Source organism: Moschus berezovskii, chromosome 5 (assembly GCF_049115385.1).
Source record: "Moschus berezovskii isolate FMDL1 chromosome 5, NW_MosBer_1.0, whole genome shotgun sequence".
In the NCBI taxonomy this organism is placed as follows: Eukaryota; Metazoa; Chordata; class Mammalia; order Artiodactyla; family Moschidae; genus Moschus; species Moschus berezovskii.
The window spans coordinates 33,274,251-33,295,591 of record NC_142464.1 but is presented as its reverse complement, the minus strand read 5'-3'; the positions used below and the strand labels follow the sequence as shown (position 1 = coordinate 33,295,591).

Genomic DNA, 21,341 nt, shown 5'->3' with positions numbered 1-21,341 from the left:
TGCAAAAGACCAATTAAATGGTAGGTCCCATACCTGAGCACTGAAAAGACTTGCCAAAGAACACTCAAATATTTGAACAGCCATTCCTCTTCAAAATAATTCCAACCTTCCATGTTTTTATCAGCAGGCTACCCTTTTTAAAGTATGAGAAAGAGATTTAGTTACCCCCAAAGCAAAAAGTCCTATCTTCTCAGTTCTGGAATTAAATTCACAGGAAAGGGGGCAGGGGGAGGAGGGGATTCAATAGAAATGATGCTTGAAATGAAAAAACTGCATTCTGAAAAGTTCCTAGCAATAATTAATGATTTGTTGGTGCCTCCAGCTAAGCTGTAGTAATTTCATACTTCAAAAGAGTTTATTTTCTACTCTTCATCCAAGAACCAAAATAGCAAGAATAGTGTTTTTCCTGCATAGGTATTAGGTACTAAGATTGATCTCTTGAGTTTTATTTTTTACTTAAAAAAAAAAAAGTTTCAGTTTGCATCTTTATACTGTTATTGTTAGTCACTCAATGTTGTCCAACTCTTTTCGATTCCCACACCGGACTGTATGTAGCCCGCCAGACTCCTCTGTCCATGGAATTCTCCAGGCAAGAATACTGGAGTGGGTAACCATTCCCTTCTCCAGGGGATATTCCCAGCCCAGGAATCAAACTCACATCTCCTGCATTAGCAGGCAGGTTCTTTACCATCTGAGCCACCAGGGAAGCCCTTGGATCTTTATAGAAAACTATAATAAGGAAGTTTTAATCTTTTATCACAAATTAGGGCGTCCCAGGTAGCTCAAATGGTAAAGAATTTTCCTGCAGTGTAGGAGACCTGGGTTCAATCCCTGGGTAAGGAAGATCCCCTGGAGAAGTACATGGTAACCCACTCCAGTATTCTTGTCAATTAAATTATTTGGAGGTTACATAGTCATTTAAGTAGTGTCTCTTTCTTTATCCAAAGAAAGCACGTATCTACTTATTTTTAAAAAAAGCAAAAGACATAAATCAACATTTAATATGCAAAAATTCCAAGGCCATATATCAATTTTAAATGGAATACTAAATGGCAACCCACTCCAGTATTCTTGCCTGGAAAATCCCATGAACAGAGGAGCCTGGTAGGCATAAGAGTCCATGGGGTCGCGAAGAGTTGGACACAACTGAGCGACTTCACTATGTATTTCACAAAATATAAAAGATATTTCAGTCCTCTTTTTAGTGAAACCAATCCTTTCATTTCTATAAAAGGATGAATAAGACATTATTTTCTAACTTCTATGCAGTTGTTTCAGGCCCTCACTGGAGAGCAACTGTAAAACTCTCAGAGCATACAGTAAGAATACTAGGGATTATTAAATGTTACAGACAGGAAAAAAATTTAAATGCCACATATAATGATCTTATCAAGTCACCTCTTCACTCAATTTAGTCTTTAAAAAACCAATAGACAAAGCTAAAAAGTACTAAAAAGGAAAAAAAAAAAACACTATTCCCCCAGGATTCCAGTAATGAGATTAGAAAACAAAAATACTAAGTAGCTTTACTCACATGAGTTGCCATATGGGCAGTTGCTGTCCATCCTTGAACAAGCAGATACCTTAAAACATTCAATGGGAACAATGTAGTTCCCAACTACATTTTTCTGCCCAAGTAAAGGTCATGCTGAAAAACATCTAAAGCTAAGAGCTCATGTTTGGAGGTTTTGTTTTTCAGTTACTGAACACTATAACTCCTTCCTTTAAAAGTACAGGGGCTTTCAAATGCCTAAAGCAGATTTATTGATTTTTTTTTTTTGTCGTTGTTGTTGTGTGAAATTGATGTTTATTCACAAGGTATTTGTTCTGTATGTTGAAATACTTATTCTAAATGTTGTCCTGAGAGGGGAAATACTGGTAAAGTCAGAAGAAATGCTTAAAAGCTAGTGATGGAAAAGCACATTTTTACTTCACAAAGTCAAGTAACTGTGGTTTGCTAAATTAGAGTTCTTGTAGATGCCTGCCACTAAAACTCTAAAATGGGCGTTTTGGTTTATTTTGGGGTGTTTGTTCACTACTCTCAGAGGATTTGACTAAGACTCTCCACTTTTAATAAAATTGAACTGAAAGTTATTATTGGGAATGCAGTACAATTTCTTTTTCTTAAAAAAGTATATTAATGTTGATGTATTGTTTTTACAATAGAAAGTATAAGTAAAGTACCCTATTCTAACTGAGCTGAAACTCCAATACTTTGGCCACCTGATGTGAAGAAACGACTAACTGGAAAAGACCCTGATGCTGGAAAGACTGAGGGCAAGAGAAGGGGACGACAGAGGATGAGATGGTTGGATGACATCATCAACTCAATGGACATGAGTTTGACCAAATTCCAGGAGATGGTGAAGGACAGGGAAGCCTCCTAGCTCACTGTAGTCCATGGGGTCGCAAACAGCCAGATACAACTTAGCGACTGAACAACAACAAAAAATTCTAAAAAATGCAGCAAATAAATGAATTCATTCCAAATTGAACATCAGTTCAGTTCAGTTCAGTCGCTTAGTCGTGTCCGACTCTTTGCAACCCCATGAATCACAGCACGCCAGGCCTCCCTGTCCATCACCAACTCCCGGAGTTCATTCAAACTCATGTCCATCGAGTCGGTGATGCCATCCAGCCATCTCATTCTCTGTCGTCCCCTTCTCCTCCCGCCCCAATCCTTCCCAGCATCAGACTCTTTTTCAGTGAGTCAACTCATCGCATGAGGTGGCCAAAGTATTGCAGTTTCAGTAAATTGAAGGAAGAGGAGACAGAGGAGTAGAGGAAGAAGCCCACTGAGATAGGTTTCCAACTATTTCAGGTTGACTTTCTGTTCGTCAAAAATCCAATTTCGCAAAGCATTTTCCCTTTTATACCTAAGATGTAATTATTCACTGAGGCTGGGGTTAGCAACTCTTCAGAAATTGGGAGTATCCCTCCTTTTTCCCAATAGGAAATACAACCTAGAGGAGGCAAAAATTTGAACACATCCCCCCAGTCATTTTCCCTCTAGAGATTCATCCATCTAACTAATAGGTTTCAGCTTATAAATGCATGTCTTCCTGCAAATTACTTAAAAGCAGTGTTCCCCAAAGTGAGATTCCCTGGTGACCTCTGGTGACAGAGGAGACAATTTTAGAATACAGCATTAAACAACCTAGAAGAAGAAAGTCATTTCCTTTTCAACTCTCTCCTTATCCTCTGGTCTAGTCAAGGAGAAAGCCTCCATTTGATGCCAGGATGTTGAGCACTTGGAATACTTGTTAACCTCCACTGTCACGAAGGAAAATACGTCTGCAACTCAGGCCTGCCAGCAGGCACCAAGAATCACCTAGAAGTTAACAAGCCATATAGTTGTCACTGTACGCATTTGAATAGTGATTTTTTCAAGTTTCCTTTTTAAATAAATGTATTTAAGGTTTAAAAATGGAGTCAATTTAAAGGAAAAATAGTTTGAAATGGTCTAGATCCTTGCAACTGAAAATGAGATCAGTGAACCAGCAGCACCAGCCTCACCTGAGAGCGTGTTAATGAACCGGATCTTAGGCCCTTCTCAAGCCCACTGAACCAAAAAAATGCATTTTAATCAAGATCCCCATGTGACTTAAAATTTGAGAAACTCTAGGGGTAGCACAAACGTCAGTCTGAAACCATGCAGGCCATTCGTTTTGGGATCTGCTGTTTTGACTCATCAGACAGCCATCCTTCAGACACTCACTGAAACCACCCAGCGGAGGGCAGGGGGACCAGGAGGAAACTCCAGTGCCTTCCCTGGCAAGTCACAAACCATCAATGGATGGTGAGGTCAGTGAGTGAATATAAAGCAGCACTTTTGGGGGTGCTGTGGGTATGCTAAAATGACTTTAAATATGTTCTTATGAATGGACTTGTGACATAGCGGCAGAAGGAGAGGGTGGGATGAATTGAGAGAGTACCTCTGACATATCTACACCATGGTGTAAAACAGTTAGCTAGTGGGAAGCTTCTGTAGAAGGCAGGGAGCTCAGCTCAGTGCTCTGTGATGACCTAGAAGGATGGGATCGGGATGGGGTGGACGGAGGCTCAAGAGGGAGGGGATACATGTATACATATAGCTGAGTCACATAGTTGTACAGCAGAAACCAACACAACATTGTAAAGCAATTACCCTCCAATTTAAAAAAAAACTTTAAGTGCTCTTATAATATCCGATCGTGCCACAAAGATCATATTTTTTACTAATGAATAATATAATGAAAATTCTACCTAACCCTTCCTTCATCCCTCCTCTCTTCCTTCAATGGCTGGGGCTTTCTGAACAACTTCAGCATGGGAATGAGGGCCCAGGCCCCTTGCACCCACTGAATTCGCATCCCCTGGCCCTTTCTCAGAGTTAAGCCCAATTAGAGAGAGAATTATGCTTGGAAATAGGGCAGCCTAGGTCTTCTGAATCAGGTGACACTGCTGTTGCTGCTGCTAAGTCGCATCAGTCATGTCCGACTCTGTGCGACCCCATAGACAGCAGCCCACCAGGCTCCCCCGTCCCTGAGATTCTCCAGGCAAGAACACTGGAGTGGGTTGCCATTTCCTTCTCCAATGCGTGAAAGTGAAAAGTGAAAGTGAAGGCGCTCAGTCATGTGCGACTCTTCACAACCCCATGGACTGCAGCCTACCAGGCTCCTCTGTCCATGGGATTTTCCAGGCAAGAGTACTGGAGTGGGGTGCCATCGCCTTCTCCGTCAGGTGACACTACTGGAAGCAGAAGTACAACACTCTGTGGGCACCTCAGTGACACGTCAAAGGAGAAGCGAGGCAGTCACTCATTCACCAAGGGCGGCAGCCTAGTTAGTCAATGATCCAGGGAGTTCTGACCAAAATCCTACTTCTTCATCAGCAGGAAAGACATCTAAGGGGAAAGGCTGAATTATCTGTATCGCCAACTCAGTGTTCACCTTTACAACCTGAAAGAATGTGTCAGAAATACAGAGTAAAACAATGACTAAAATATACAGGACTTCAGTTCAGTTCAGTCGCTCAGTCGTGTCCGACTCTTTGCGACCCCATGAATCACAGCACGCCAGGCCTCCCTGTCCATCACCAACTTCCAGAGTTCACTCAGACTCATGTCCATCGAGTCGGTGATGCCATCCAGCCATCTCATTCTCTGTCGTCCCCTTCTCCTCCTGCCCCCAATCCCTCCCAGCATCAGAGTCTTTTCCAGTGAGTCAACTCGTCGCATGAGGTGGCCAAAGTATTGGAGTTTCAGCATTAGCATTAGTCCTTCCAATGAACACCCAGGATTGATCTCCTTTAGAATGGACTGGTTGGATCTCCCAGCAGTCCAAGGGACTCTCAAGAGTCTTCTCCAGCACCACAGTTTAAAAGCATCCATTCTTCGGCGATCAGCTTTCTTCACAGTCCAACTCTCACATCCATACATGACCACTGGAAAAAAAAAAGCCTTGACTAGTCGCTAAGGGTCGGACACGACTGAGCAACTTCACTTTCACTTTCCACTTTCACACATTGGAGAAGGAAATGGCAACCCACTCCAGTGTTCTTGCCTGGAGAATCCCAGGGACAGGGGAGCCTGGTGGGCTTCCGTCTATGGGGTCACACAGAGTCGGACACGACTGAAGTGACTTAGCAGCAGCAGCAGCAGACAGACCCTGGTTGGCAAAGTAATGTCTTTGCTTTTTAATATACTATCTAGGTTGGTCTGATGGTAAAGCTGAAACTTCAACACTTTGGGCACCTCATGCGACGAGTCAACTTACTGGAAAAGACTCTGATGCTGGGAAGGATTAGGGGCAGGAGGAGAAGGGGACGACAGAGAATGAGATGGCTGGATGGCATCACCGACTCGATGGGCATGAGTTTGAGTGAACTCCGGGAGTTGGTGATGGACAGGGAGGCCTGGCGTGCTGTGATTCATGGGGTCGCAAAGAGTCAGACACGACTGAGCGACTGAACTGAACTGAACTGACAGCCATCTAGGTATTTTCAAAATATCCAGATTTAACAGATTTTAATAAAATGTTTCTATTTCTCACAGGTGCTAGTCCTAACACCAAGATCCAACAATAGAGACTCAACTTCCCAGTACAAAACACCAACATGAGACAGTCTGGTTTTGCAGAGAAAATCAAGAGTGAATCCAATTGGGTAAAGAAAGAAGGGAACATTAACAACAAACAATCGACAGGAATTCATGGTCTGGTATCCATGATAAGACTTACATGCCATTCATTACAATGAAAAGAACACTGTGAACATTTGTTAGATCTTTTTTCCCTTTAGTTATTTTGGGAATGTACTTATGTAGGCAGAACATTACAGAGAACAAAAAAATATATGTTACAGTGTAAGATTACTGTAATGGTTCTGAAAGAAATCAAGAAAAAAAAAAAAACCACCAAAATGAAATTATAGGCATAGAGGAAAATAAAAGTAGTAACTGCTAATACCTATCGATCATCCCAAGCAGTTTATATATACTAACTCCTCTAAATCTTCACAACTATGAGATAGATGCTGGGTCTTAATATTACTACTAAAAATGCCATTTTGCAGATGAGGAGACATAAGTGTGAGGTGAGTAAGTAGCCTAAGATCACAAGTCTGGAAATAAAACTGGGTGAAAATCCAGACACATTCAGAATCCAAACTCCTTACCACCAGACTTCTGTCTACCACCAGATCACCAGAATGCCCAACGCAGGGTGAACATTTTATCACTCTCTAATACTGGACCCTACAAAGAATTCTTGTAAAAGGTCAATGCCTGTGGAATCTTCACAAGTTAAGGGGCTGGGCTATATTGATAGGACTGTACCTTAAAACAGGAAAACTGAGTTTTGGCATTAAATGCTTCAGAAGTGATTAGAACTACTCACTTGGCAGAACTAAGTTTTAAGGCCGCTTCAGGGAAATATTAACAGTTGGGGGAAATTTTTGTTGGAAGCAAAACATTATACTTTGAGAAATGCTTAAGTCAAGTATTCCTCTTTTATTAGGACGACTTAATTAAGTACAAAGCATTAAAATAGCTGGCCTGAATATTTATTAGAGCACCAGCTGTTCCCTCCAGATTTTTAGAAATTCAAGATGAAGTGCCAAGTATAATTTAGAAAAAAAAAAAATTCAACAAGTAGAAAAAGCCCTATGTCTTGCAATACTTATCCAAATAGTAAATACTAGTTGGAAGAGCTATAGAACATTACTATGCCTTTTCAATGAGAAGAGCCAAAATGTTTGGCCAACCACTTCCCAACGCTATTTTGTTACTGAGGTTGGTGATTACGTTACTTAAATATTATACCTTATATTTCATAATTAATGATTCTTTATGTACAGATAATACCATAGTGCTAACCACAGAATGTGTATACTATTCTGGGTGTGTTTATGAGTGCTGATAACTATGCTCCAGTTAAACATCTCAGAGAAATCATTCAGATTTTAATTCAAAATTTTATTTCTTTCAGAGACTCATTGACTGAGGGAAAGAACTTATGCCGGGGCAGGGGGAGAATGAGAGGAAGGGATAGTTAGAGAGTCTGGGATGGGCATGTACACCCAGCTATGTTTAAAATGGATAACCAACAAGGACCTACTGTGTATAGCCATGGAACTCTGCTCAATGTTTATGGCAGCCTGGATGGGAGGGGAGTTTGGGAGAGAATGGATACACGTATATTATGGCTCAGTCCCTTCTCTGTTCACCCGAAACTATCACAACATTGTTAACTGGCCATACCCCAATATAAAATAAAAGTTTTTTGTAAATTTTATATCTTTCAAAAGATTTCCACTTTAGGTGCCCAGCCATAATTGAACATCTAATTCTTATGTTTTGTTTGTTTGTTTGTTTCAAAAGGGAGTAGATAAAAAGGAATAAGTCAGAAAAAAATAAAAAAACGTGTTATGCGCATTGAAACTTTTCTTTCTAAGGAAAACTGGAAGATCTCTCCTGTTTGCTTTACTGTCGGCTCTCATGCTGCAAACCTAGATATGAGAGAAGAAATGTCCCTGCTTGGCATGTCGGCAGAGGGAAGTCAACAAAACTGCCACAGAGGTGCAGAGAGCAACTCCCATTCTCCCCACCTCCGGTCCACTCAGGGCAGGGGGCACAGGAAGGAGCTTCTGGAAACAGACTGCAAGGAAGAGCACCTTGGACAGGGAGGCAGGTTTGTGGAGAAGAGCAGGGTCTGGGGTCCTGCGTCTGTGGTTAGCCCCAGTGCACTGCACTGAAGTGTGCAGGACTGCAAGGGCAAAAGAACGAAACGTCTGCTTCTTCATTCTTCCTGTAGAATGAATAACTAGCTTCTACCCCTATATGATGCTAGTTTTTAGCATACTAATTGCAGCACAAGAGGTTCTCTCTAGCGGAGATTTTCTCCTTTTGTTTTTAGGGTTTTCAGGTTTAAAAATAAACTGGCATTTTTGGATTAATAAAAAATTCCATGAGGGATAAAATAGGCCACATAATTTTTTTTTCTCATAAGCGAAGAACACTAGCTGTGTGTGCTGGTGAAGTCAGTCACCCTCTGCTCAGAGCCCTATACCACCCACTCCCAGCTCCCCCAGGGACCCTCCAGAGAGTACTAGCAAGAGATGACACATCTTGCCAAGAAAAACAAGCTAGAGCTTCTCCACTTCAGCTGGACATCAAAATAACCTGCAGGGATTTTAAAAAATCCCCACTAATACCAGGGCCCCATCCTGGACCTACAGAATCAGATTCCCAGGTGGGAAGACTGAAATTTCCTAACAATTCACTGATTATGCTGCTGTGTCTATAAAGGGGTGAAATATCAACCAACCCTATAGAAAGTGAAAAGTGAAAGTGTGAGTCTCTCAGTTGTGTTCCACTGTGAGACCCCAAGAATTGTAGCCCACCAGGTTCTTCTGTCCAGGGGATTCTCCAAGCAAGAATACTGGAGTGGGTAGCCATTCCCTTCCCTAGGTGATCTTCCTGACCCAGGGATCAAACCTGGGTTTCTTACATTGCAGGCAGATTCTTTACCATCTGAGACACCAGGGAAGCCCCGAATTAGGGAGAGGGATTTCCTATGCATGAAGAAAATCCATAGGAGAAAAACCTGTATGAGGAATAACTTTTTCTAAACATGCCTTGACCTTCAAGACAAATTTATCTGAAGGCTGGAATGGTGGTTTTCAATTGTGTGTTTAAGCAGTAGACCCCCTTTTTCAAGCAAAACCCTTCATGGTATCTCAAAATACCAAACCTACTATCTGAGCTGCTCCAGGAGCAGCAAAGGGCAGAAACCCTCCCACTCAGGCCCCATACACCTTAAGGAAGCCTACAGCTGCTGGAAGGAAGTGAAAACCACTGGGCCAGAATAAGACGTTTAAATATGATAAACATATAATACTAAATCTAAATGCAAATAATTAACTGGAGGGTTAGGGCTTTTGATTACTCTTAGCCTAGGGAGATGGGTTTAAAGGAAGTTCACTTGAAAAACAGATGAAGGTTTCATTCCACTAGAAATTCAACTTGAGCCAACAATGTTCTCTGGCTGCCAGGAAAAGCATGTGCAGTTTAGCCTGCATTAATACCTACTGTTTGCACCTAGAGAATGACCTTTTAGAAAGCACTTTCACGTGTATGGAGAAGGAAACGGCAACCCACTGCAGTATTCTTGCCTAGAGAAACCCATGGACAGAGGAGCCTGGCGGGCTACAGTGTATGGGATCACAAAGAGTCGGACACGACTGAGCAACTAACACTTTCATGTGTATGATCTCATTTAATACTGGATAACAACTCTGTAACCGGAGAAGGCAATGGCACCCCACTCCTGTACTCTTGCCTGGAAAATCCCATGGATGGAGGAGCCTGGTAGGCTGCAGTCCATGGGGTCGCTAAGAGTCGGACACGACTGAGCGACTTCACTTTCACTTTTTGCTTTCATGCATTGGAGAAGGAAATGGCAACCCACTCCAGTGTTCTTGCCTGGAGAATCCCAGGGACAGGGGAGCCTGGTGGGCTTCTGTCTATGGGGTCGCACAGAGTCGGACACAAGTGAAGCGACTTAGCAGCAGCAACAACTCTGTAAGCTATAGGAATTATTTTCGCTGTATTTTAGATGAGCAATGTGGAAGGCCAGGGTTTGATCCCTGGGTCAGGAAGATCCTCTGGGGAAGGAAATGGCAACCCACTCCAGTATTCTTGCCTGGAGAATCCCATGGACAGAGGAGCCTGGTGGGCTACAGTCCATGCGGTCACAAGAGTCAGATACGACTGAGCAACTGACACTTTACTTACTTTAGATGAGCAACTGAGGCAATAACATGTAAATGTAGCTTACTCAAAGATGAATCCAGGCTCTACCTCCTAACCCAGAACCTAAGGGGGACTTCGAGAATAACAACCCACCATTCTCTGGATGGTAGGAACAGCGTGTGAAAAAATGTGTCCATTCTGGTTGCTACATTAATAGGACCACAGGCAGAGTACAATAATCAGGGCAAAGAGCAATCTGGAAATAGTATATGAAGATCACACGAAAAACCTAAGAGCCTCTAAAGACGGAAAGCAGAGGGTTTAGCAATTTTTAAATAATGAAGGTCTATGCAGAGGCAGATAAGTTTTATATCACACAAGAGTAACCCAGGGCCTTCCCCTTCTCCTTCCTGAAAAATTCAGTCTTCAAGCCATGAGAAGGGACAAAGGAAGATAGGCCTTTGTGCAGGAACGGGCATGGAGAGAGATGTGAAAGGCCAGAGCCGGGCATCAGAGAAAGGTGTTCACAGTGGGATGCAGGTTGCAGCACCAACAGGCAAGGAGAGTAACCAGGTAAGGGTCATCGGCAGCAGTGGAAAACTGGCTACATAAGGGGAGATTCAAGCAAATGAGTAAACTGTTAAGAACAATGGGAGCCAGGATTCTCACAGTCAGTGAGGTAGTTATAAATATGGAAAAGAAAAATCTAAAGTAAGCCCTGTGGTGTCAGATGAGGATTTGAGATACCAGCGTGAACGCGTGGTTTTGAAAATATATAGCTAGATATACAAACACAGATGTAAACAGGTGTTATGTGTGCATATGTATATACACACATATTCCATTAAAAAGGCCCAGAGGTGGTGACAGCCTCCAAGCAATGAGCATACTTAGCAACCAGATATTGGTTTCTACATATCATTCTCTATGCAAAGGAACGAGGGCTCCTTGGAGAAATGACTGATACAAAACACGACACTAGTAAGTTATAAAATGAGCTTAGAATATCATTTTCTGAAAGAAAGCAAAGATGTGTTCACAGAATGATGGGAGTTAAAGGGCATAAAGACACCCGCTGACTGCCAAACCTGGGACCAATGGGAACATTAAAGGCAATAATGAGAGTACCAGCTTAACTAAAACATACTGGAGAAAAAGAGACCGAACGTTCTCATGGAGATTAATTAACTGAAACTTTGATGAGGAATGGGCTATTTACATAATTTCAAAATAACTTGCCACAAGATATATACATAAATTACAAAAGGGGAAAAAAGTCACTTTACGATGGCGAAACGGCAGGCAACACTTCAGTCAAGTGACCATCATCAGGAACGGAACAAACACAAACAGAAATCAGTGCCCCTTGATGGATGCAATGAGAGGAACTTGGCACCACTTCTGTAATTATCCTGCCAGAGATGGAGAGCCTAAATCTAAGAATGAGAAAATGGCAGGCCAACCCCAATTAGGGGACATGGTACAAAATAGCCAGTTTAAAATCTTCAAAAGTGTCCAAAATCTGACCAGTGAAAGACTGAAAAAGACTAAAGACCCAACTAAATACATGTGTCTTCTGAACTGAATTCTTCTGCTTTAGAAGATAAGATTGGAATAACTGAGAAACTTGAATGAGGTCTAAGATTTAGATGGTGGTAATGTATCAGCTGAAAATCCTCTTGATGAAAGTGAAAGAGGAGAGTGAAAAGGTTGGCTTGAAGCTCAACATTCAGAAAACAAAGATCATGGCATCTGGTCCCATCACTTCATGGGAAATAGATGGAAAAACAGTGGAAACAGTGTCAGACTTTATTTTTGGGGGCTCCAAAATCACTGCAGATGCTGATTGCAGCCATGAAATTAAAAGACGCTTGCTCCTTGGAAGGAAAGTTATGACCAATCTTGATAGTATATTAAAAAGCAGAGACATTACTTTGCCAACCAAGGTCCGTCTAGTCAAGGCAATGGTTTTTCCCGTGGTCATGTATGGATGTGAGAGTTGGACTGTGAAGAAAGCTGATCGCCGAAGAATCGATGCTTTTGAACTGTGGTGTTGGAGAAGACTCTTAAGAGTCCCTTATACTGCAAGGAGATCCAACCAGTCCATTCTAAAGGAGATCAATCCTGGATGTTCATTGGAGGGACTGATGCTAAAGCTGAAACTGCAATACTTTGGCCACCTCATGCGACGAGTTGACTCACTGGAAAAGACTCTGATGCTGGGAAAGGTTGGGGGCAGGAGGAGAAGGGGACGACGGAGAATGAGATGGCTGGATGGCATCACCGACTCTGTGGACATGAGTTTGAGTGTACTCCGGGAGTTGGTGGTGGACAGGGAGGCCTGGCGTGCTGTGATTCATGGGGTCGCGGAGAGTCGGACACGACTGAGCGACTGAACTGAACTGAACTGAACTGAATGTATCAGCGGTAAATTCCTGGCTTTGATGACTACACTGTGATTATCTTGGAGAACATCCTAGTTTCAGAAAACAGACACTAAAGTATTGGTGTGTGATAGCCATTTGCCAGCAACTTTTTCTCAAATGATTCAGGATAAAAACAGATAGTACCACTTGCAATTTCTCTGCAGGTGTGAGACTGTTTCAAAATAAAAATAAAAATTCAACAACAGCAAATTAGGAAAATGGACACTCCAGGGGGAATGATTCCAGCTAGTCTGCAGGAAAGATGAAACTCTCAAGTGATTAAAGTGGTCCCAAAGAAATCCATCCTAAGGAGGGTTGGCCAGATGTTACAGGGAAAATGCCTCCCTGTATAGTAAGTGAGAGAAGTCTGTGTACTCTCCAATGATTTTGTAATTCATTCACTCAACAAACATTTATTAAACACATACTGTGTTTCAGACAATATGCTAGACACTGCACTTATGAAAATAACTGAGTCCCTGCAATTAAAGCCTTCATAGTCTAATGAAGGATGATGATTCGGAAGTCTGACGGTAGCATTTTAAGACAGTCATCAGCGTTACATATGGCAAGAAGCATGTGACTCAGGAACACTGTCTTTAATATTCCATTTTTCATTTATGAATTTTCAATAGACTACACAATAGTTTATTATTCTATCATACTCTTTAACAACATTTTCATCCTAACTTTTCTGTGCTTGTGGGTGGTGTTAATTGAGGCATATGCAAAAACCTTATCACTTTTCAACTATGAACAGATGTAAATGACTTACTTGATGTTTTATTTTAGAGTAACAAAGCATCTTCTGGAGAAGGCAATTGCACCCCAACTCCAGTACTCTTGCCTGGAAAATCCCATGGACAGAGGAGCCTGGTGGGCTACAGTCCATGGGGTCGCTGAGAGTTGGACACGACTGAGCGACTTCACTTTCATGCATTGGAGAAGGAAATGGCAACCCACTCCAGTGTTCTTGCCTGGAGAATCCCAGGGACGGGGCAGCCTGGTGGGCTGCCGTCTATGGGGTTGCACAGAGTCGGACACGACTGACGCGACTTAGCAGCAGCAACAAGCATCTTCTAAAATAAGTTTAAAATAAGAAGCTAGGGCTATAGTTATTGCTAGAGACTTAACACTTTAAAAGTGGACCCTGATGTGTTTATCACCTTAAAAGTCACTCCACGTCTCTGTTCTCCAATTTCTACATCTGTCACAAACATGTCATAATGTGCTTGTATGACGCTTTGAAATGTTTAGAAGAAAGACACCATAATTATAAAGCTCTGTTAAAATACAGGTTGCTTTCACCTTTTGCCAGGGACTAACTACTACTGTGGATGTATTAAGACAGAGTGATCCATCTAAATGAGCTCACCTTGGCAATTTTATGTTGGGTGAGACATTAGTTGGTTTTCCAACTCTTCCCCTTGGCTTCATTTCAATCTTCCAAGCATATCATCAAGCGAGAATGCTTTGGTGCCTTCTCACTGACCCAAGAGTGAGAGGCCAGACCAAGCAAGTCAGTATTCAATTACTTTCCCCACTGAAATCTGCACACCCTTCTTACACTTTTCCCATTTGACACTTTCATAACCATATTTAGCTTTCTTCCTACCATCTCCCTGTAATTCAAAAGGCAATTTAGACTCCCATATGGTTGCCATCGAAGCTAACAGATGTCTAGCAAATTAAAACAAAAATTATGACTTATAAACTGCTGATGTATCATCATTCCAGAACATCTTACAATTTACAGTGAATCATAAGATAAGGCTTCCAACCTGATGCCCCCCACAAGGTTCTCTAAATCTCTCTTCTCTCTGAATTGAAGCCCTGTGGAAACAAATTAGATGCAACATTCTGCCATCAAACCTGGGTAAACCTACGCTTAAAGATGCAATGTAATATTTGCAAGCACATCAAGGAGAAATTTGGCCTCAAGGATCCAAGGCTTTCTAATCTTTGTACAGAAAAGAGAAAAATGACTTGGCTCTCCTAAGTCATTTAAGGCTTCCACTGATCCACAGTGCTCTTTTCAAATAAGTGAGGAATAAATCTGTTGAATCTATTCACCTCATCTCCTTGGTAGGTATCAAGAGGAGCATCATTACCTGGTTGTAATGATGACAAACTACCAGGCTAAGGTATTCTAGAAGTTCTATAGCCAGGATGGAAATAGTATGAAATCTGGAGACAATGACACAGACCATATCCACCATTTGTTAAATATTGAGACAGTGTGCTCGGTAATATCTTATCTGATTGCACCCTCAAATCTACAACTCTACTGGGTAATGTGCTTAGTTGCTCAGTCGTGACCGATTCTTTCCGACCCCACGGACTGCAGTCCGCCAGGCCCCTCTGTCCATGGGGATTCTCCTGGAAAGAATACTGGAGTGGGTTGCCATGCCCTCCCACAGGGGATCTTCCCAACCCAGGGATCGAACTCAGGTCTTCTGCATTGCAGGCAGATTCTTTACCACCTGAACCACCAGTGAAGCCCATTGGATAATGTTATCTTTCCTTTATAAACAAAAATGGCTCAGTGGTGAAGAATTCGCCTGCTAATGAGGGACATGCAAGTTCGATCCCTGGGTCAGGAAGACTCCCTGGAGAAGGAAATGGCAAACCACTCCATTATTCTTGCCTGGGAAATCCCATGGACAGAGGACCCTGACAGACTACAGTCCATGGGGTCACAAAACAGTCAGACACAATTCAGTGACTAAACAAGGCTCAAGATTATATTTTCCAAAGATGGCCACAACCCACACAACCTTGACACTCGTCTGACAAAAGAGGAATTTGTCTCTTCACCCGCTAGAAACTGAGCAGGCAACATGCATGCGGAAGCCAGAGAAGAGATGAAAGTGACACTGGACCAGTTCACGGAGTAGTCTTTACTGGCTGGAAGCGTCTTCTTCTAGTCTTAGAGAAAGGAAGAAAACACGCTGAGGGGCTCCAGCCAACAATACTGGCTGAGCTCTCAGCTGGCATCAACTGCCAGTCATGTGGGTGAACCATCTTGGGTATCCCACCCCAATGAGCCTTCAGTTAACTCCAGCCAGCTCCATCTCACTGCAGCTGCAATGGACGGTTCCAAGTGCAAACTGCCCAGCAGAGCCTGGTCAAATCCCAGAGCTGTCAGATATAATCAAGTTTTATCTTTAGCCACTAAGTTTTGAGGTTGTTTGTTATATCGCAATAGATAACCAGAATACTGATATCAATTTACTTGCCCAGTAACAGTTTTTAAGTATTAGAGTCAGAACCTAAAAAGGTCCAGAACAAAATATCTATTAATGCTGGGTGATGGGATGTGGAGGTTCATTACCCAAAAGAAGCAACTCTCTTTCTCTTCCCTCCCCTACCCCAGAGCAGTCTCAGGGTTTCCAAGAAATGTCCTAGTATGGTGACACCCTCAATAAAATCAATTCCCTTCTGGCTTGAGTTCTTCCAATATAAACTAGGATGAATAAGATTCTCCCACCACCACCTTGTGATAACTAATGAGAAAGGAATCTGTACAAGATGTTGACTTTGCTACTCAGAATACCATTACAAGTATTACATAAAAGGATCCAGATTTTACACATGAAACTCTAACTCCAATAATAAAAAATATATTTAATGACTCACAAGACTACATTTGAGATTCATAGTGGGGACACAAAAGTATGCATATTGCACCAATAAGTGAATAAGCCAAGAAGAAATTAGGGAAAGATTTTTTCAAATGAAAGAATCCTTGAGGGAAAAATAAATTAATTAATAAAAGTTACTTTCAGACAAATCTCGGTGAGAGAAAAAGTCTATAATTTAATGTGTCCCAAAATATGCTATTTTCATTATATTTTAGTGCCCATCTCTTATATTTTTCTTGCCCAGCATATTGGAGCTCAAAAGACCCATTCTTTTTTTCAGAATTAGAAAGAAACAACTTGACTAACTCTTCAATTTTTGTTTTTTAAATTGGAGTATAGTTGCTTTACAATCAGCTATATCTATACATATATCCCCTTTTTTTTTTTTGTATTTTCTTCCCATTCAGGTCACCACAGAGCAATGAATAGAGCTCTCTGTGCTATACAGTAGGTTCTCACGGGTTATTATTTTATACATGGCAGTGCATATGTCAGTCCCAGTCTCATCCCTCCTTGGTATCCATATGTTTTCTCTCTACATCTGTGTGTCCATTTCTGCTTTGCAAATAAGTTCATCTATACCATCCTTCTAGATCCCACATATACGCATTAATATACAATATTTGCTTCCGTCTTTCTGAATTATTTCTCTGAGTCTCTAAGTCAATCCACATCTCTGCAAATGGTGCAATTTCATTCCTTTTTACGGCTGAGTAATAATATTCCATTGCATATGTGTACCACATCTTCTCTAGCCACTCCTCTGTTGATGGACATTTAGGTTGCTTCCATGTCCTGACTACTGGATATAATGCTGCAAGAAGCACTGGAGTGTATGTGCTAAGTCACTTCAGTCGTGTCCGACTCTGTGTGACCCCATAGACGGAAGCCCACCAGGCTCCCCCGTCCCTGGGATTCTCCAGGCAAGAACACCAGAGTGGGTTGCCATTTCCTTCTCCAGAGTGTATGTATCTTTTCAAATTATGGTTTTCTCAAGGTATATGCCCAGGAGTGGGATTGCTGGGTCATACGGTTGTTCTATTTTTAGTTTGTCAAGGAACCGCCATACTGTTCTCCATAGTGGCCGTAAATATATGGAACGCTTCATGAATTTGCATGTCATCCTTGTGCAGGAGCCATGCTAACCTTCTCTGTACTGTTCCAATTTTATTATCTGTACTGTCGGAGTGAGCCCTAACTCTTCATTTTAACAGTTGAGATACTGAGGCCGGGGCAGTTAACTGAGTAGTGAAAAGTCAAACTGCTCATTACTAAGAGAACCAAACACTTAGTGCTAGGGCTACCAAATTCTCAGTTTTTATTTTACCAGAACTTTCTCTCAAAATGTCTACAGTGTTTTTAAATTTTTTTTTTCTAGAGTTTTGGTGTGGAAAGATTAGGAAACCATGTTCTCTGTAATCAATGTCTTCTTTATAACTGTGTAAGAGCAGCCCCAGTCTGCTGAATCCAGCAGTCACAGATAGGAGCAGAGGTGTGTAACTTTACAGATCAGGCTGCCAGGCCCGGCTCGTCAGTCACTAACATCTAAATTACTGTGATCAAATATCATGGCTACCTTCCTGCTGACCATCACTCTAGAGACCGGGGTACTGCAAACTCAGAGATTCCATAATTCCCAAATAATTCCCCAAATTACGAGGTAACCTTGAAGCAGACAGCAAGATAGCAAAGGTATGAGGGTGTACATGAGTGGAAGACTTTAGGCACAGTAGGGAGGGACAGGCATGTAGAAGCAGAGTCAGAGAAGGGTCCTTATAACAACGGTATCTACATAACAATTCTGCCTGGGACAGATGGTTTAGTTCCACAGCACCCTGTCTCTTTCGAGGCTTCCCATAAAACTCCTCCCAAGAGATGAAGACCTTCAAAATCAGACAAAATGTGACTTTCTTTTGGAACTCTCCATGCAAGCACTCTGCAATTCTTTGCAGCCCTCTACAATTTCAGAGGTTCTGCTACAACCTAAGCCACAGAAAACACTAAATGTGCCTCTGTACGACTGAGTGACTGAACTGAACTGAACACACTACAAAACTGCACCAAACTGTCAGGGAAACAGGCCCAAATCCCTTTATTTCTTTTCCACCTCCTGCTATGAAACTGCAGAGAAAGCCCTTGGGTGCTTTCTGTTGCCTGGTAGCTGAAATGTTCAGCTTTTGGAAGTGTTCAACTAAAATCAAGAGGCTTGAACTCATCACCCCAAGAAGATCCAGTCCCAATTCGGTAGTCCCTGACTCTCAAAGTGATGAAAGTTTCAAGTTCAGATAAAATCAAAACGCCTCACCCAGGAATGTGACTTTTAAATATGTCCAACAAGGGTTGAAAAAAAGGAAGCAAGGAAAGAAAATAATTTCTTCTTCCTACATTTGTAGCAGTGTTTGACTAAGCTGGGAGTGGGGGGGGGGGTGACTGCTAACAGGAATCATGTCCAATCTCTGGCAAAAAGTGGCTTGTGAATGACTGGCTCTGATATTTATTCATGTGTCCCCACCCCATTATCAGTCCTGAGGCCAGATGACATGCTGACACAGAGAGTGGTCTCTAATCCCTCTCATTCCCTTTTGCAAGACATGCAAGAGCAATGCAAGACACTCCCAGAGAAAATAGAATAAAAATAAAATAGCCTAGTAAATGCGTGGTAAGAAGAAAACAATATAAAGAGCTGTATTGACAACTCTTCTCATCAATGTATATGTTCAAACGGCCAAAACTAAAGGAGAATCAAAATAAATACACCCCATGTTCAGACTGCTGTGGATTATCACTGATCCCACCACCACTACTGGATTATTGTTGACCTCACACTGAATCCGCACTAAACAGCAACTTGGAGAACACCCCTCCTCCACCCCAGCCAGCCACCATCTTTACTTTCCATGGGGGGAACACTGGGGGCAGAGGGAGTGCCCAATAAGGAAGAGGATGGAATGGGATGGGATGGAGAAGAAAAAGAACACGGTCTTTGAAGCAACGTTTCCCCTTGTCCTAGTGAACTCTTTGTCTGGTTGCTGAACATGTTTGTGAGATCAAAGAAGAGAATCCAAACAAAACAAAAGAGTAGACATCCCAGCCTAATTACAATAGGTGCCCAGCATATTGTGGTGCCAGCAGAGGATGGATGAACCTTTCATTCAAGCATCTGCTCTCCCGGTATCCCCACAAAACATGTCTCATATGCCTTCTCCTCTGCATTTCTCCAAGGTTTCCCCCCAAACGGCCCGCTCTATGTGTCACTCCTCAGAAAAGCAGGTCGTGAGATACGAACACACTGAAACATATGTTGATGGTGACTTGTTATTATCCTGACAATAATACAGACAGAGAAATAAACACCTCCACCCCGCACACCCACTGGTCAGTCCATTATGCAAAAGGAGCGCTTTCCCGATGAAGACGGAGAGGAGCGTGCAGGAAGCGATATTTACGTGCACATTACAGAACCATATACCGCCGCATCTGCATCCTACACAAAGCCCGAGATGGTGCAAGAAGATACACGCTGAGCATGGCACAGACTGGCCGCGGCAACACGGAGCCAAGCCCTCGTCCAATCAGATCCCCGTTAGAGGTGGACCTCAGGGTCGACTCTGCCCGATTAGCCTTCCCTATTATGACACCACGCTCTGCCCAACATCCATACTCCACCGGGAGCAAATCTCATTCGAGTGGTTGCTCATTTCTCCAACTGCCGAACCCTTTCTTTCATCTGCATCTACGTTATTCGTCCCTTAAAAAGCAACCTCAAGGCCTGGGTGCCCCCTTTCCGGCTCCGTTTTTCTTTTTACCTTTTCGCGTTCCTAGAAAGGATTAAATGTTTATTTCTCCAACGCGCAGGCTGAAAGGGCGGAAGGCAAACGCCTCTGCGAGCTCCGACAAGCGCCCGAGGGGCTGCGAAAAGTAAAGATTGAGAGCAACGTGCGCAAAATCCTCGCGAATCGATCAGCGACAATAGTTGAAATCCCAGAAGCGCTCCAACTTACCCAGAATATGACATTGAAGCCAAATATGAAATACTTGATGCAACAACTGACTTCAGGACCCTTGTAATGCTTCCCGGACATCCTCTGGGTTCATGAAGACACTTGCCCCGGCAGCCCGAGTTTGGAGCCCCGGAGCACCGTTGCTCGGAGTAGCCGGCGGGAAGCTGGGGATCGGGGCCGCCGCTCGGGGCCGCGGCGCGGCGGCCAACCCGGGCTGAGCAGCGCAGGGACCGAGCGGCGGAGAGTGGCTCCCGCACCTCCAGCGCTTGGCGCGCGCCGAGGCCGCCGGAGCCGGGGTGGCCGCGAGCGGGCAGGGAAGCACGCTGCAAACCCAGAGCTTCGCCGAGGCTGGCCCCCAGCACAAGGCGAGCTCCCAAGCCCGTCCGCCGGACGCTGGGCAGCCTCCGGGCTGCGGGCAAACGCGACCGCCGCGGATGCTGGTGGAGACGCTACTCGCCCGCCTGCCCGCTCGCGCGCTCCCGCCCGCCCCTCGCTCCGCCCGCCGATCGCTCCGCCCGCCCGGCCGGCTGCTCCTCCGCCCGCGCCGCCCTCAGCTCCGCCCGCCTCCCGCCGCCCGAGCTCCGCGAGGTGCGCGCGCGCACGGGCTCGGGCGCTCCCGGGCGGCGGGAGGCTCCACGCGGCCGCGCCGCCCCCTCCTTCCAGCGCTCTCCGCTCCTCCCGCTCGCTTCATCCCGCCGCTTCTCAGGCCGGCCGGGAGCGCCGCGGACCCCCGAGCACTGCGGGTAGGTAGGGAGGATGGCAGGCCGAAGGGAGGTGTAAGGATGCCCGGAGAGCGCGCCCACTGGGAGCAGCCTTGGAGGAGCGACTGGAGCCAATGGTCCCCCTCTGCCACCGGCGGCAGCAGACAGCTTCTGCAGGGACCAGAGGGAAAGGATCGCTTCGGGGTGAGAGGGCTGGTTGAGTTGGGACCCTCAGGGCGCATCATTCCCCCTGCCCCCCACTGCAGGACGAGCATCCTTCTGGGTGTAGCCTCACTCACACCCCCTGCTCCACCGCCTGGTTTTGTAGCAAGAAAAGA

General features: G+C 43.8%; 1 protein-coding gene and 1 non-coding gene across 2 annotated transcripts in view; both read right to left on the bottom strand.

Annotated features, from left to right (window-relative positions):
- Positions 1–20,793, bottom strand: part of TSPAN5 (tetraspanin 5) — a 189,358-nt gene extending 168,565 nt beyond the window's left edge. The window contains exon 1 of the mRNA XM_055435085.2: positions 20,303–20,793. Coding sequence (XP_055291060.1) covers positions 20,303–20,383 — 81 coding nt within the window. The 5' untranslated portion in view covers positions 20,384–20,793. The remainder of the gene's footprint in view (positions 1–20,302) is intronic.
- Positions 17,390–17,496, bottom strand: LOC129562254 (U6 spliceosomal RNA). Its single transcript, XR_008687169.1, has one exon. It is a non-coding gene; the product is annotated as a U6 spliceosomal RNA (small nuclear RNA).
- Positions 20,794–21,341: the final 548 nt, after the last annotated feature.